This window comes from Pelophylax lessonae (assembly GCF_965119305.1).
Source record: "Pelophylax lessonae genome assembly, chromosome: 12".
Lineage (NCBI taxonomy): Eukaryota > Metazoa > Chordata > Amphibia > Anura > Ranidae > Pelophylax > Pelophylax lessonae.
In genome coordinates this window covers 54,478,083-54,495,394 of record NC_138779.1, presented here as the reverse complement: position 1 = coordinate 54,495,394, position 17,312 = coordinate 54,478,083, and the positions used below count along the sequence as shown (strand labels likewise).

General features: G+C 41.7%; 1 protein-coding gene across 3 annotated transcripts in view; it reads left to right on the top strand.

The window, feature by feature from the left end:
• The window catches only part of ROBO3 (roundabout guidance receptor 3), a 464,292-nt gene that overhangs the window by 428,720 nt on the left and 18,260 nt on the right, over positions 1-17,312 (top strand). For all 3 annotated transcript variants that reach the window (XM_082273528.1, XM_082273527.1, XM_082273529.1), the window contains exons 10-15: positions 750-831; positions 978-1,146; positions 4,721-4,887; positions 5,488-5,609; positions 13,725-13,941; positions 16,168-16,292. In XM_082273528.1, coding sequence (XP_082129654.1) covers positions 750-831; positions 978-1,146; positions 4,721-4,887; positions 5,488-5,609; positions 13,725-13,941; positions 16,168-16,292 — 882 coding nt within the window. The remainder of the gene's footprint in view (positions 1-749; positions 832-977; positions 1,147-4,720; positions 4,888-5,487; positions 5,610-13,724; positions 13,942-16,167; positions 16,293-17,312) is intronic.

Sequence of the window (17,312 nt, the reverse complement as noted above, 5' to 3'; positions counted from 1 at the left end):
AGACACAGGGTGCAGCACACAGAGGTTTCTGCATATTCCAGAACGGAGTGCTCCTTCTGAGCTTCAGTAGCTGTGCAGCGCTGTGGCACATGGCAGGGTAAAGTGGAGGTTGCTCATGAATAACTTAAACAACATGGCGTGCACGCTAAATATTTGCTTAAAAATTGATGCGGAAATTCAGCGGGGAGTGGAAAACCTCCACGTTATTTTTGTTCTTTCCTTGTGTCGGAGTCAGAAGGTTAATGCAACTCCCATGTCCTGTGCGGCTAATAGCGACATTTCATCACAGCCGCTGCTTTTTGCCCAGGAAAAACAATGAGTCATGTCAAGTGGGCTGAGGAGCGCTATGAGTTAATGGCCCCGGAGGAGCCCCGCCTCGCTGCTTGCTCTAACCAGGAGCAAGGCTGGTAAATGCCAAGAGGTGCCCTGTGCCTCTAACCTCATGGCTGTCTGAAATTATATAAGTAGATATGAAAACTTTAACTATAGACTGTACATATAGGGGAGTTCTGCAGTCATGAACGCTTTGATGGATTTTTGGAAGCATTACCTTTAAAGCCCAAAGATTAAAAGTAAAAACGGGCCAGTCAATCCATCCTAGTAGACAGCAAAGAGGGAACACAGGCTACTGACAACAATAGAATAGGCTGCAGGAAACGGGGTACCAGCTGCACCCTATGTCCAACTTTGAGAATTGGTCAAGCCCTGTGATAACATTCACTATTAATCAGATGTCTGTTGTGTTTTAGGTGGCAGATTCTGGATTGTACACCTGTGTAGCAACAAGTTCAACAGGAGAGACGACATGGGCTGGATTCCTAGATGTTCAAGGTAACCGGGCAGTTTTCATATATGGCCATAAAGCCTGTCACATTTCCCCCATCTTTTTTCAAAGGAGATATAATGGATACTACTGTGTGACAACAGCGAACAGATTTCTGTTAACAATCATTTCAATTTATTTTTTCCATCTGAAGAAAAAGGATCTCCAGTAAATATTCAGCCTTCAGAGCCAAGCCTGCTCCCTAGTGCCCCATCCAAGCCTCTTGTCACCGACGTCAGTAAGAATAGCGTCACTCTGACATGGAATCCCAACCCACTAACTGGGAGCAGCCAGGTCACCTCCTACATCATCGAGGCCTTCAGGTAAGCCTTCTGTTTAGCACTTTACTTTACATTAACTACTAAATGCTTGCGTTCTAATACATGGGTCCCCCACCGTTTATTTATGTTGTTTTTGTGAACTAATTTGGGTGAACCTTTGCATGTTGATATTTCAGAGATCACAGCTGTCACTTACTTGTACTAAAGATTGGGAATCATTTGTTGTGTTTGCTGATCATGTGATCAACCAGTTATGGGTATCACACGCAGGCTGATGGTTTGCGTCATATAAACCTATGCAACCTGCCGATATACGCTCACAAAGAAAACAAAATACAATTACAGTATTAAAAAATATTTTATAATTAAACATTTAAAAAATCTAAATTATAAAAATGATTTATGTATACAAATAAGTCAAGAGTTGTTGTCAAGTTACATTTGGTTTATGGGTATCACATGCAGGCTGAAGGTTTGCATCACATAAACCTATGCAACCTCCAGACGTACACTCACAAAGAAAAAGAAATACAGTATTAAAAAATATAAATATTTTCAAATTAAAAACATTTTATAAAATCAAAATGGTCAAAAATGATTTATGTATACAAATAGGTTAAGAGTTGTTGTCAAGTTCAATTTGGTTTTCGGCCCACAAGTAAATGCAATATGTACCTGCTCTGCCTTCTCAATCAGTTAGAGTAAGAGTTATAGTGAAATGCTGAGGCTGTTTGGGGTCCTGTACACAGTTCAATTAATATTACAATAGTCCTGCACACGGCTCTAAGTTCTAAACTATTTATTGATCATAAGACACAGCTCAGTAAAAACCGTATGCTAACACATTTCAGTCAGGACAGCCTAATTCATAGCTTGAATGCCATCCTGGCTGAAATGTGTGGCATATTGTTTTTATTGAGCTGTTTGTCTTATGATCCATAAATGGTTGAGAACTCGGAGCCGTGTGCTAAACAGTCGTTCTATAAATTTGTTTTGGGCATCTAGGCTTTAATGTCTATTGGGTTAATGGATCAGACATCTAGGCTTCAATGTCTATTGGGTTAATGGATCAGACATCTAGGCTTCAATGTCTATTGGGTTAATGGATCAGACATTATGAAGAAGGTCATGCCAAGAGAACATACTAATAATTACCAATCAGGATTTACCCATTCATCAGAGTGCAGAAGTCACACTAGTGAAAGGTTGCTACAGATTATTACATTGGGGTTGATTTACTAAAGGAAAATAGGCCGTACACTTTGCAAGTGCATCTTCACTCTGCAAGTAAAGTTGCTCCAGAGCTTAGCAAATTAGATTAATTCACTTTGCAAAGAATACCCAATCACAAGCAGGAAAAAAAAAAACACATTATTGCTTGCACATGATTGGATGATGGAAGCCATCAGAGCTTCATCTCATTTATTTAGATCTGGAGCAACTGCACTTGCAACGTGCACAGCCAATTTGCCCATCCACCCCATTTTGTCCATTTCTTATATAAGCTGTCAGAAAGCTTGGTTGGTTGGCTAATTATAATTCCTTTAAAATTGAGGCGCTGGTGGCTAGCCTGAACTAGACTCGAAATGTAGTTAGTTTCCCCCATAATGTGGGTTTACTAAGATGACGTGACGCAGCATATTTTCAATAAGAAAAGAGTGGCCCTTTAAAGAATGGACATGGCCAGTTATGAAGTTGTCATGTCCTACTGGATGGATGCCATACCCAGGCCTGTGTAGAGCTGAGGAACTAAAAGGCCAGATGAATTGGTGCAGGTTACCCAGGCCTGCACTCCTCTTCACTATTTTACGGCTGAGATCTCTGAGTGATAAAACACAGCCCAGAATTTCAGGACTTAGTGACTTCCTCGCTTTGGCGTCGGGTCAGCGGTTTTGCAAACATTTTCTTAGCGTGGGTGCTGCGTCCGCATTATTGGGCCAGCCGTCACCATCTGCTTTGTTCTTGCCCAAGATTTACAGTGAGTGCAGGTGGTGAACAGTTTAGTCAGCAGCAAAAATCTTCTGCAAACATAAAAGCAGGAAAATTCCCCCATAAATCAGTACGGGGGTTTGTGGCGGGCAGAGGCTGGGGAGCAATACGACATCTACATTGTTGTGATTTTCCAAGCACTGTGAGAACAGGAATAAAATAAACATGGACCATGAAATATTCTACAGAGCAACTAGTGAATGTGAATCTAGAGATACATTTTGGACTTGCATGTAGCGACAAAAGGTTTATAATAGCCCGTTCTCCAAAAATGTCTGCATAGTACAGGCGTTAGAGTAGAATCCTGCTCCTCTGTTTATTTTGGATGCTGCCATTTTGTTATACAGACAGGCTTTTAAAGTGAATGAAAAGCTTGTTTATAACCTGGTTGGGATGGATAACATTAAAAAGAATATATTCAAGTAGTAAAGCGCTCAAGTAGAATCTGACGTAGAGAGAGGTACACTTCGAACTCAGGTACTAAAAAAGCTACTGGTCTTGCTGCCCCCTCAGGATCAAGGGTATCCCGAACCAACTGGGAGAAAAGACAAAAAAAAGAAAAGAGGGCGCACCGACCTAGTGCATTACCATTAAAACCATTTATTAAAATATTAAAAGGTGTACAGAATACTCACAAAACTGGTGTGATAGTACACACATCAACATAGCATATACAATCTCCAAGGTCCCAAATGTAGCGAATAGGCATGCAGATGGTCGCATGGGGCTGCTGTGGCTGGGCTGACGCGTTTCAGGGGCGAACCCCCTTCCTCAGAGCCGGAAAAAATGGGCAGCATTTTTTCCGGCTCTGAGGAAGGGGGTTCGCCCCTGAAACGCGTCAGCCCAGCCACAGCAGCCCCATGCGACCTTTTGCATGCCTATTCGCTACATTTGGGACCTTGGCGATTGTATATGCTATGTTGATGTGTGTACTATCACACAAGTTTTGTGAGTATTCTGTACACCTTTTAATAAATGGTTTTAATGGTAATGCACTAGGTCGGTGCGCCCTCTTTTCTTTTTTTTGTCTTTTTTCCCTTTTTTTTGTCTTTTTTCCCAACATTAAAAAGAAACCAGGGTGGGAGATAATGCTGTCCCAGTTTCCCTTCTGTGCTTGTCATATGTTTGATGGTCTAGGTCAGTGATGGCAAACCTTGGCACCTCAGATGTTTTGGAACTACATTTCCCACGATGCTCATGCACACTGCGGTGTAGCTGAGCATCATGGGAAATGTATTTCCAAAACATCTGGGGTGCCATCACTGGCCTAAGTACTACAGTAGGTCATGTGACCTCTTCTAGATTTAGGTGGGCTGATCTTTAGCTGAGGCCATGCAACCAGCACTGAAGGAACTTGATGCAGCATTTGCAAAAGATAAGAAGTATCTGTTACTCTGTATTTACCTATTCCAGCAAGACTGTAGTCTAAGAATTTTTTTTTAAGTGGCCTTATGTCTTTATTAATGTAGTTGAACAAGGTAGACAGCTTGCAGCCATTACACACAATGCAGTGGATGCTGCTTCACTCACTTTGGAGCAGCTGTGGGGGGTATTTGCAAAGTACATTGCTGCATTTGCCAAAGATACCCCAGGAACCAGCTTTTAACCCATCTGTATTCTTCTGCAGCCAATCAGCAGGCAGCACCTGGCAGACCGTGGCAGATAACGTGAAGGTGGAGAAACACACAGTGACTGGACTCAACCCAAACACCATCTACCTGTTCATCATCCGAGCAGTCAGTTCGTATGGTCTCAGTGACCCCAGCGCTATATCAGAGCCTGTGCGCACTCAGGGTAAGTCAATGGCATGAAGACATCTTCTGTGACTGGACCAGTGCATGACGAGCAGTTCGGGAGCCATGTCATAATTTCTACACAGGGGATGTTGCTGAGCCCTGGCGATACACTTTATATGGGTCACTCTATGGAGTGACCACACACTTACCCACAAATGGTTTTTCACTAGCAGTACTATGCTGGAACATGCAGGATACGGGTGCATTTGGTGAAGGAAGCATGTAGGAGCCAATAGAGAGAATAATCCTCAGATGGGGCCACCAGACAACGGACCACATCACCAGCCTGCATATGCCCTATGTGCAAAAATTGGTGGGCCACATTCATCAAAGTATCTGAAATGAACTTTCTAGGTTGCTAAATCAGATGAAACCCTGCACAGGTTGAAATTTTGTGACGTATTACACAGTCAGGTTCCTCTTTCTGACATGTTAAGGCCCATGGGATAATTCAATTGTATTAACTGGTCCTTTCCAAAATGTATTTACCCATTTCTTTTATACTGACACCAAATGAGCAATTGGCCCTATGATATACTACTATTAGATGCCCAGTAATCCAACTGGTTCTGTTAATGACTTTTTGCTCATTTTCCAGATGTCAGCCCAACCCGGCAAGGCGTAGACCACCGACAAGTACAGCGGGAACTCGGGGAAGTGGTGGTTCAGCTCCAGAAGCCAATAATTCTCACCTCCTCCACCGTGCAGGTCACTTGGACGGTAAGTGGAATTATTAGGTGGCAAATGCCTTTCCTGCAGTGGAGTGATCACAGGAGCAAAGATCAGACTGAATTCATGTATAGAGTAAATTGTACTTGGCTCACACACCGTATGTATCCTATCAAAATGAAATTCCACCTGTCAAAATAATCGTTTGCAGAAAATTCCATATGTAAGCCTTTACCCTTAAAAAGTTCACTCATATGGTATTCATAAGCTGCAGCTTAAAGAATGTGTGTATGTGTTTTATATATATATATAATGCCCCGTCTGCATCTGGTGATGAAACAGGTCATTCATAGACCAGTATTCTTGCAATCCAAAATCTGAAATCTACTCGCAATGATGAAATAAAAAACGAAATCTCAATCGTCAGTTTTAAATCTCCTGGAAAATACTTGACTTTGAAATGTATGCCAGCTGCTTTTGTGTACTGGAATTGCTTAGTATAAATCCACTGCACACTGTGAGCTTCTCACAACGTGTATTAGAAGCCGCAGCAAGTCAGATAGAGCCCGCCTCATTTCCTGGCTGCAGGACGTCAAGTCTTGTCTAGCTCTTTTTTTCTCCAGCCTGGATGTCCCTGCCCCCCCTTTCATTCATTGACTCCGCTTCTCATGTGGGTGTTATTTTTTTTTTTTTTTGGAAAACAAACGTTTATTGGGTTCACATAATAACAACAAAACAAACATATGCAGGCAGCACATCAGGTCACGTCACACCAGCAGTATATAATACAACATTGTCACATAAGGTACAGAAATCAGGCAGGAAAAAGAAAAAAAAAACAAAATACAGGTCCATAGGGGAAATAGCATCGTACATAGGCAAGTATAACAGCAAGTATACCCGAAACCCCATCCCATAGCGTCCGTGAGTATAAGCAGGGTACACAAGGTTCACCCCAATCCCAGAGATCACCCAGGAGAACAGGTGTCAGAGGACTGAAGCCACCTGTCCCAGACCCTATGATAACTACCAAGAGAACCCCGGTTAGTATAGATGACTTTCTTGTAGGACAAGGATTGATTGATATCAGCCTTCCACATAGCCAGATCAGGCCAGACGGACTGTATCCACGTGCGGGCAATCAGTTTTCTTGCGCTAAAGAGGGTTTCATGCAGGAATTTTATGGTGTATTTATCAACGTCCTCATCAGGTATAATACCCAGCAGACAGACCCTAGGATCTAGTGTAACAGGAGCCCCCATACGGTCGTGCAGGAAGCGAACCACCTGCACCCAGAAGCCCTGGATACGAGGACAGTGCCACAACAGATGTCCAAAGGTACCTGGTGACAACAAACACTTGGGGCACACCGGGTCTCTGGAGGGAACGAATCTGGCTATTCTGTCAGGAGAGAGGTACGCTCTATGTAATATATACACCTGTGTCAATCTGTCAGACAGCTTGGGCGAGACTAGCTTACAGGCCCCAAGAGCCTCCGTCCAATCATCATCGTCAAGGTCTCCAACATCGTCAGTCCAGCGAGGGCGAACACTGAACGCCAGGGCCGTGGCCGTTTTGGTTGTCAGCATCTCATATAAAAGGGAGATAAGTTTACGGGAGTCAGAACCAGTCAGGACATCCAACAGGTCAACAGTGGGCAAGTCCGGGTAACGGCCCCCAAACTGAGCGTGAAGGGCATGGCGAAGTTGATAATACCGATAATACATGGAGGGGGGAAGGTCAAAGTCAGTCCGTAACTGGGAGAAGGGTCTAAGTGCTCCCCCCTGCAATACATGGGAGAGATACACGACCCCCCTGGCCATCCACAGTCCAGGGTCCGGTAGCTGTAGTAATTCAGGTAAGTGTCTATTGAACCACAAGGGAGTTTTAGCGTGGAACAGCGGGTCACCAGTCCTGGATAGCGCCAAATCCCATATCCTCCTATAGTGAGAAGAGACAGCACTCGTCACCTGGGCATTTGAAGGCCCACCCGCGCCTCGGAGAATATCACAGAAGGGGTGAGGACTCGAGGTCAGTACTGGGGGGCAGGCCAGGGCCATATATCTGGGAGCATCCAATGCATTGACGTGATAGAAGTGGGATAACTGCGACGCAAGGTAGTACGCCTCTCATGTGGGTGTTACAATAGGTGTGCACAGCCTATTGCATTAGGGTGAGCACCCCAAAGCCCAAACACACATGCCTTTCTCTGCAGCCTCCGCTGCATTGATCAGTGAATGAATGGGAAATGCTCTGCGTTTGAGTGGCTTCCTGTTCATTCACAAACTTCAGTTTACTATGCTTCAGTTATAATGAACAGTGAGTAAGTGTGTGCATTTAGGCAAGGAAGGGCGCCTGCCTTTCCACGCACATGAACTTTAATGGGATTCCAGTCTTAGTCCATAGGGTTCAATATTGGGTAGGCCAACCCTTTGCAGCTATAACAGATTATATTCTTCTGGGAAGGCTGTCCACAAGGATTAGGAGTGTGTCTATGGGAATGTTTGACCATTCTTCCAGAAGCGAATTTGTTAGGTCAAGCGCTGATGTGAACAAGAAGGCCTGGCTTGCAGTCTCTGCTGTAATTCATCCCAAAGGTATTCTATCCGGTCGAGGTCAGGACTAGGTGCAGGCCAGTCAAGATGAGCGAGTTTGCACCCCAAACTCGCTCATCCATGTCTTTATGGACCTTGCTTTGTGCACTGGTGCAAATCATTTGGTGGAGGGGGGATTATGGTGTGGGGTTGTTTTTCAGGGGTTGGGCATACTAAGACAATTTCATGCTCCCAACTTTGAAGGAACAGTTTGGGGATGGTCCCTTCCTGTTCCAACATGACTGCACACAGTGTACCAAGCAAGGTCCATAAAGACAAGGATGAGCGAGTTTGGGGTGGAGGAAATTTTTCTGTCCTGCACAGAGTCAACCTGATAGAACACCTTTGGGATGAATTAAAGCAGAGACTGAGTCAGGCCTTCTCGTCCAACATCAGTGCCTGACCTCACAAATGCTCTTCTGGAAGAATGGTCAAACATTCCCATAGACACACTCCTAAACCTTGTGGACAGCCTTCCCAGAAGAGTTGAAGCTGTTATAGCTGCAAAGGATGGACCAACCCAATATTGAACCCTACGGGCTAAGACTGGGATGCCATTAAAGTTCATGTGGGTGTAAAGGCAGGCGTCCCAATACTTTTGGTAATATAATGTAGCTGTCAATGTACGTGAGCAAAAACCATTTTGTCAGCCATCTTCTTTTAAAGTGTCTTATGCCTCAGAGGAATTATTCATCCCTTCCATTGCCTAGCCAATCTCATGTCTTCCTTAGCAGAATGGCCAACATTAAAAACAAACAAAATGGACACTAAAATCCACCTGGCCTTTTCCCTGCTGGGGAGAAGTGACGCACTTGTAGTGCAATATAATTCCCTGTGGATAAATCAATAGATCTAAGCGTGATTCATGTTACTGGTTGTCATCTCCCAGCAGGACGTAATCCAGACACCTATCAGGTGGCAGCCATTATGAATGCCATGTAATAGCAGCACTGACAGCTTTATTCTATGTTTTTGTGCTGTAATTCAGGTGCCAGATGTCAGGGACATTCCATTTTCAGTCAGACGTGTATTTCTACACCATACAGGTTCACGTGATGCAACCTTTTCAGGCCTGTCGCCGACGCTGGTAACGCAAATTAGCCACCATCCCCCACCAAAATAGAAGCCATTAACTGCCCTCAATGTCTTCTCAGAGATTTGGCTTTTTAATAAGGTGCTTTAAATCAATATGTGCCTTTGACGCGATGGTAACTACCATTACTAGGCCCAGTTGCCATTGGCAACCAGAGAAAATTCTGACCAGTACAGGCTCCCTAATTGAATTTAGATACCCTTCCCCCCCACTGAGCAACTTGGGCAGGTTTGTTGCCGCAGACAAACATAATTTACCCTCCTATAGTTACATCACTGAAATCCGCATTTATCTATATTCGATTGTATTTATTTAAATTGTATTTATTTATTTGATTTTATCATTTTTACCCTATTTTATTTTATGAATTTATTATTTTATTTTATAGCATACATTTTTTATTTATATTATATTTATTTTTATAATTTTGACCCTATTTTATTTTATGAATTTATTATTTGATTTTATAGTATACATTTTTTATTTATATTATATTTATTTTTATAATTTTGACCCTATTTTATTTTATGAATTTATTATTTGATTTTATAGTATACATTTTTTATTTATATTATATTTATTTTTATAATTTTGACCCTATTTTATTTTATGGATTTATTATTTTATTTTATAGTATACATTTTTTATTTATATTATTTTTTAACCTTATTTTTTCTCTTAATTTGTTTTATTTGTATGAATTTATTTGCTCTTAATTTGTTTTATCTGTATGAATTTTTTATTTTTACTTGCTTTTTTTTTTTTTTTTTTTAAATCTCTTCTTAGAGATGTCAACCCACATACCTGATGATAAAAATGTTAACAGTTTTTCATATTTTGTAACAGTTTATTTTTTGCTCTTAATTTGTTTTATCTGTATGAATTTTTTATTTTTACTTGCTTTTTTTTTTTTTTTTTTTTTTTAAATCTCTTCTTAGAGATGTCAACCCACATACCTGATGATAAAAATGTTAACAGTTTTTCATATTTTGTAACAGTTTATTTTTTGCTCTTAATTTGTTTTATCTGTATGAATTTTTTAATTTTACTTGCTTTTTTTAAAAAAAAATCTCTTCTTAGAAGTGTCAACCCAAATACCTAATGATAAAAATGTTAACAGTTTTTCATATTGTGTAACAGTTTATTAACCTTGATTTTTTTTTTCAGAATATGTTTTTATTTGAAAATTTTGAAAAAAAATTTAGCAAAATCTTTTAAAATGTTGATGCCGTTGTTACCCTAGGGGGTCAGCGTTCTATGTGAAGGAGGGAGGGGGGGGGGTTGTGAACATGTTAAATTGAAAAAGTAATGTAATGGAGCAATATCTCTTTGTTTTAATAATCTGAAGGGTGATTTATATTGCATGAGATTATCGGAGAGGTAAATGTAGTGTAAAGTGTTCATACAATTACCGGCTTTGTCTCTCTGGGTGCCGCGGTGGTGGAGGGGGAGAAGGTTATCCAAGGAGATGTATGAAACCGAACAGCTATTTAATCCTGTCCTTTCCCCGAGTTCTACCAGCATGAAGTTTATAAAAGATATTGTTTTATTTAATATGACTCGGGAGTTCGTCCCGTTTAATGCTGTATTAAGTGGAAGTCTTGGAGCATTAACTATCATTTTGTTAACAGCGGGCGCTTGTAGGTTTTATTGCTGGATTGGCGGCATCCTTATGTGTAAACTAAATCAATTAAAGAGAAAAAGTACTTAATGACTTGCCGTTATCTGCAGCGAGGTGTCAATGCTATATTGCAGAGCGCTGCGAGAGTCATAGGGAGATATTCCCTGGCACATTTTTAATTCTGGCTTCTTTGCAAAAAACGCTGGCTGGCTATTTTCTGAATAGTCATAAGAAATCTGCAACTCCAGCATAGATTTTTCTTTTGCTTGATTTGAAAAAAAAAAGAAAATGTAATTTACCATTTGCATTTTTGTGGCATTTTCTACTGTAAGGGATAACACACAAAAAATGAATACATTCGCTTTTTTATTGGTAAAATAAATTAATTCAAATTTTATAAGAATTATTAGTCTTTATAGTATTTTTTTCATAAAAGGGCCCATTTACACCTTTCTGATAGGATATGTTGAATGGTACCCCAATGTACTACATTGCAGTGCACCACAACCGCCCTGTGTTGCCAATAGCATATCCATTTTTTTGGACATTTTGGTGCGTTTCTAGCCCTTCCAAATTAATGCATTAATGCAACACATTTAATGCATGAAAAAATTTGCATTTTATGCCCATGTGTTGATGCAATGCACATGGATCCTGAAGGAAACTATAATGATAGAAGTCTGCAATCTCCTCTTTCCTTAAAATTCCTGTCTCCCAGGTGTCATGACTATCCAGTGGCTTCAGTTTCAGTGCTTTGAGTCATTGTCTTCAAATGAATATGGCTCTACTTAAGTGGGGTACACACTAATAGAAAATCTGGCGAAAACTCCCGTCCGAGGTAAAATTGTACGATTTTCGGGTAGTGGGAACACAACTTTTAGCAGCCGATGCCGACATTTTCAGCGAAAAAAAAACGGAGGGACAAACACCAAAATTTTTATCGTCCGTCCCCAGACGACCAATTTTTGTTTAATGTGTATGCAGTACGTCCATGAAAAATTGAATACGAAAGACCACGCATGGTCTGAAGTTGCTGACGACCCGGAAGTCTAGGAACAAATGTCCCAAAAAAAAAAAAAAATCGGACGGGAAATTTCGTGAACATTTATGCACTGTCAACTAAAAACGGTTATGAACGCTGAGCAAGAGAGAGAAAAATCGGAGAATATTTCGTCCGATTTCCGTCAAGTGTGTACGAGCCTTTAGTGAGCATTCCAAAGCCACAAGGCAGCCAGAATCAAAAAGGGCTAGATATGTATTCCCGTCAGGACAGGTTTTCTTTGAATGACCGGATTCACACTATGCAATGCATGTTAACGTGGCTGCATCTCAACTCAAGGACAAAAATGATTTTCACTTTTTTAGATTTTTCCTCCCCAAAGCACTGCTTTAGAAAGTGAAAAAAATGTTTGTTCAGTCCTAAGTGTCTGGATGTATGTTACCAACATCCCAGTTTGATAGAGCAAAAAAGAGATTCCCCTGGATGGCGCCATCCAGGGGAACCTCTTTTCTGCATTTGAAAGTGAATCATCTAAAAGCATCTTGCCGCATCTCCTGAATGCGGCTCGCCGCCTGGTCCCCATTTATTGGAAAACGGCACAGATCCCGTCTCGGGGAGCATGGATCAAAATGGTGAATGATATCATGGCGGCGGAGGAGTGGATGGCTCGCTGCAAAGACAGATATGATAAATTCTATGCGAAATGGGCTGTTTGGCTGCATTATGCACCACCTTCAGTTACGGACTGTGTACTCCCTTGTCCCTCAACTTGATGCATGTTTCTGGTTATCCCCCACACCATTAATCTATCTCTAGCTCACCAACACCTTTCTGTCTTCCCTTTACCCCCTTGTATCTCTGACCCCCACCCTCCCTCCCTTCCTTCCTTTCCGTCCCCATCCCTTCCCCGCCTCCTTCCCACCTTATTTTACTGCTATTGTCTTACCCCCCTTCCTTCCCTGGTTTAAGGGGTACCGTCGGGAGTTGGAACCTGCTTCAAATGAAAATGTTCTTCTTTCATGCTGTTATATGCAGACTTATGATTGGTACTGTCCTTTTTCCCTTATCTGACCTGTTTCTATATGTCGGATCCTTTGCTTTCTTTATCATATTTGTTTATTGTACATGTTTTAGTCTCCATTCACACTAATACAACTTGTCAGGTGACATGGTCAGCCTGACAAGTCGCGGACCGTCGCAGTCCATTGTGTGGTACAGGAACGGTTCTAATAGGAGCAACACAAGTCGCTCCGACTTAGAAAAAGGTTCCTGTACTACTTCAGGGCGACCTGGAGTGACTTGCATAGACATTCATTTTATGAAGTCTGTGCAAGTCGAGCCGAAGTCACGCTGCACGCGACTTCACAGGTCACCCCGAAGTCGTGCCGCTGCAGTGTGAATGCGGTGTTAATTCTTTGTTTCCCTAAATACAAATAAAGATTACATAAAAAAGAAAGTGAATCATCTTGTGCTGGGGTGAAAAGCGAATAGCACCACAGTGAGAATCATTTGTTAGGCCTCATTTTGACCTGCGAGTTTTAACTAGCAAACCCCACTCCAACCAAATCTAATGTCAACTGAGGAGTCAATGCTCTTCACCTTCTTATCAGACGTGTATAAATAGTTTTCCCTACAGTCATTTATGTCTCCAATCCTCCCAAAATATGCTTTACCAAAGTCGCCACCCTCTTGAATCTGACCAGACCAGAATAGTTTCAAAATGATTCATCAACTGTAAAATCAAGGGGGAAAAAGTGTTATTTTTACAGTGTTGATTCTGTAAGTTCTGTTTCTATAATAAATGTTTTGGTTACTCTGTAATGTTGTTCATGCTAATGAATGCACTTCTTTGTTGCAGGTGGACCGCCAAGCTCAGTTCATCCAGGGTTACCGGGTCATGTACCGCCCCAAATCCAGCGTTTGGGTTGTCCAAGATGTCAAGTCCCCAACCGAGCGTTCGGCAGTCCTGGTGGACCTGAAACGGGGGACAGAGTATGAAATAAAGATTCGCCCTTATTTTGATGAGTTTCAGGGAATGGACAGTGACGTCCTGCTGGTTCGCACACCTGAGGAAGGTAAGGGGGAGGGAAGTTCTATGGAAATGGTGGCAGCTGGTTGTAAATGAGGTGACAACAGCCTGAAGTGCAGATTACTCAGAGGCACTTGTGTAGAGATAAGAATGGACTGTAGAGATAAGAATGGATTGTAGTTATCTGTTTCCACTCCTACTGTGTGAAAAAATCTCCAGAGGAATGTTAGGAGTAGAGCTGTGTGGGGGATGGTTTAACAGTAGTGGTGGCATTCAGGTGGGCCATATCAAGGACCCCTGTTGATGAGCTTTGGGCTTGTGTCAATGGCATCTGTTTAAAATCATTCAGAATTCATTGATAGGTGCATATGAGCTGGTTTTACATTCCCAAAAACTTGTATGGGCATGCAAAGCCTGTCTCAGGTAAACAATAGCCTATCAATGCAGGCCTATAAGCTGAATTCAGGGAATTGATTTTGCAGTACCCATAGTGGCATGTTGTTGTTTGGAAAGATTTCTGAATGAAAGTTTTATTTTATCATATGTATTTTAACTACCAAAAGTGCCTTGAGAAAGGGGCCTCTGTGAGGTCCTGAAAAGTTGGGTAATAATGTCTCTGAGATTATATCTTTTATCCAGCCTATGACCATTTCCTGAAGCTTATCCCTAATTTTCAACACCTCTTATTGCATGTTCAGGGTCTCTGACCATCTCCTTCAGCATCTCTGCAGTCTCTAACCATTTCTTATATAGCTGTAGTCTTGGGTCATCTTTTATTGCATGTCTGCAGTCTCTGACAACTTACTATAGCATTACACTCACGGAAAACTATTGTAGCCTTTTGGTGATATCCAAGGCCATGCTAGAGTCCCCCTCAACATCAAGTTGACCATTGCTTTTCTAAGACTTTAAACACTTTGCTGGTTACACACTTTATTTTTGTGCAAGGTGCTCAGGGTTCTCTGTAATTTCTGGGTCATGAGGCCTAAAATGTTCACACATATGGGCCAAGATATTTGAGAATGTGCTAATCAATGTAGAATAAGGAACTAAGTTTCCACTCAGGGTAGAAAGTTGGACCCGCTGTAGGTCTTTGGGATATTTTACATTTATCAGTTTAGTCCATGCCTCACCCTATACCGAATCCCAGCTTCCTTCCATTTAGACAATGAGTATTCATGTATGAACCATCAGATCACCAGCATGAACTTGCCAATCATAACATATTATCAGTGCAAACACTGCTTACTGTTGAACATATAATTGAAGGTTCAGCTGTCTGTAGTTTCTTTTCCTCCTACGATATAGCGTGAGCTTTCCCTCCAGGAATGTTCTGACTTCATTATGAAAAAATCTGGCCATTCCTTCAAACTTTTATCTAGTCTACAGGAGAAGGAAAAGGCCCGTACAGCCGAGTGACATCACAGTATGCGCTCTGTAATGTTTTTTTTTTTTAACTAAACAAAAATGTGAACTAGTTGGATAAGCTCCTCGTAGAAGGGAAAATGTCAGTTCCGGCTGCAATATGATACTGGGGGATCATTTGTAGCAAACAATACGGAGAAGAGCATAAACACAAAATATGAGGGTAAATGTGGCTTCGTTTGTTAGGCTTCACTTGCAAACAACAAAAATGTTTTTGAGGAATAGGTTTGTTGAAATATTTAAACTTGAAGGGCAGGTAAGAGGACATAGAAACAGTAAACTATCGTATTAATGTTTACATTGTTAAAATGTTTCATGTTTTTCTGTTCTCAAAATATCAGGGATTCAGGGATTAAGGGTCCATTCACACTAGCGCGACTCGTCAGGCGACTTGGTCGCCTGACAAGTCGCGGTAGGTTGCTCGCCATTGAATAGTACAGGACCCGTTCTAATAGGAGCGACACAAGTCGCTCCGACTTAGAAAAAGGGTCCTGTACTACTTTGGGGCGACCTGGAGGCGGCTTGCATTGACTTCAATTATATGAAGTCCATGCAAGTCGCGACGAGGTCGCGGTGCACAGGTCGCTCCACAAAATCCTGTCGCGGCAGTTTGAATGGGCTGTCAAGAAAGTGTTTAGTGGATAGGAAATTAAAAGAAATTATAATGAACACCAATTATTTCATGTCACCAGGAAAAAAATAAAGGCTAATATTGATTAAAACATTTTGTTGCTTCATCTACATGCCCGATTCCTCACCATTCCTTATTTGGGACCTTTTACAAAAAGGATGAAGCGGGTCATAGTTTGGTTGCAAAGTTTCTGAAATAGTTCTGTTATTTTTACAGTTCCCAGTGCACCTCCCCAGTCCGTCGCCGTGGTGACTGTTGGTACCAGCAACAGTACCAACATCAGCATTACATGGGAACCACCTCCTGTGGAACATCAGAATGGGATTATCCAAGATTACCGGGTGAGTTTGCAATTTATTGTTCATATGGGATTCTCGAACTTTGAAACAGAAGACTGCGGGATGTACAAAGTGATCCAGATTATATAACCGAAGGGCTATTCAATTCAAGAGAGTGTAAATTCACCTGCAACACTATCCAGATGATTGAGTTCAGGTGTTTTCAGTAAAGGGTGCTTCTACAGTATACAAAGACAAATTTGGGCAATTGTGCTCTTGCAACCTTGTGTTAACAGTTTGGGGAAGGCCCTTCCCTTTTCCAGCATGACTATGCCCCTGTGCACAAAGCCAGCTCCATATATCGTCATGGTTTGACCAGTTTGTTATCGAGTTTCTCTACACCAAACTGGTAAAAACCATGTCTTGCTGGAATGGAAAAGGATCTTCCCCAAACCCAATTGTCTAAATGTCTTTGTATGATGTAGCATTTGAAGCACCCTTCACCTGAACTCCATAACTTAGTGTTGAGGAACATTGAGTTGCCTGCACAGAGCCCTGACCTCAGCCCTATTTGGTAATGAATAGGAAACCAATTATGAGGGGGGTCTTTTCATCCAACATCACTACCTAACCTCACAAATGCTCTTTTGACTGAAAGCATTCCCAGAAAAAAGGAGACTGTTATACCCACAAAGAGAAGAGGCCAACCCCATATTAAATGCCCATGGTTTTGTATTGGGATGGCCAACTAGATCAGTGGTCCTCAACCTTGGCCTACAGGGCCCACTAACAGGCCAGATTTTAGGTATTACCTTGGGGAGATGCAGACTAGAGTACTGCAATCAATGAGCAGCAAATGATATAAACCTGGGATGTATTTCAGTTGAAAATCTGGCCTGTTAGTGGGCCCTGTAGGCCAGGGTTGAGGACCACTGAACTAGATCATATAGGTGTGATAGTAAGGTGTCCACAAAAGTTTGGCCATATAATATACTTTATATGCACAACAGAGCATTGGCCCATTTTGTTGCTCATAGAAACTGCACAACAGCTGCCATGTTTTGACCAAGATTAAAATAAAAT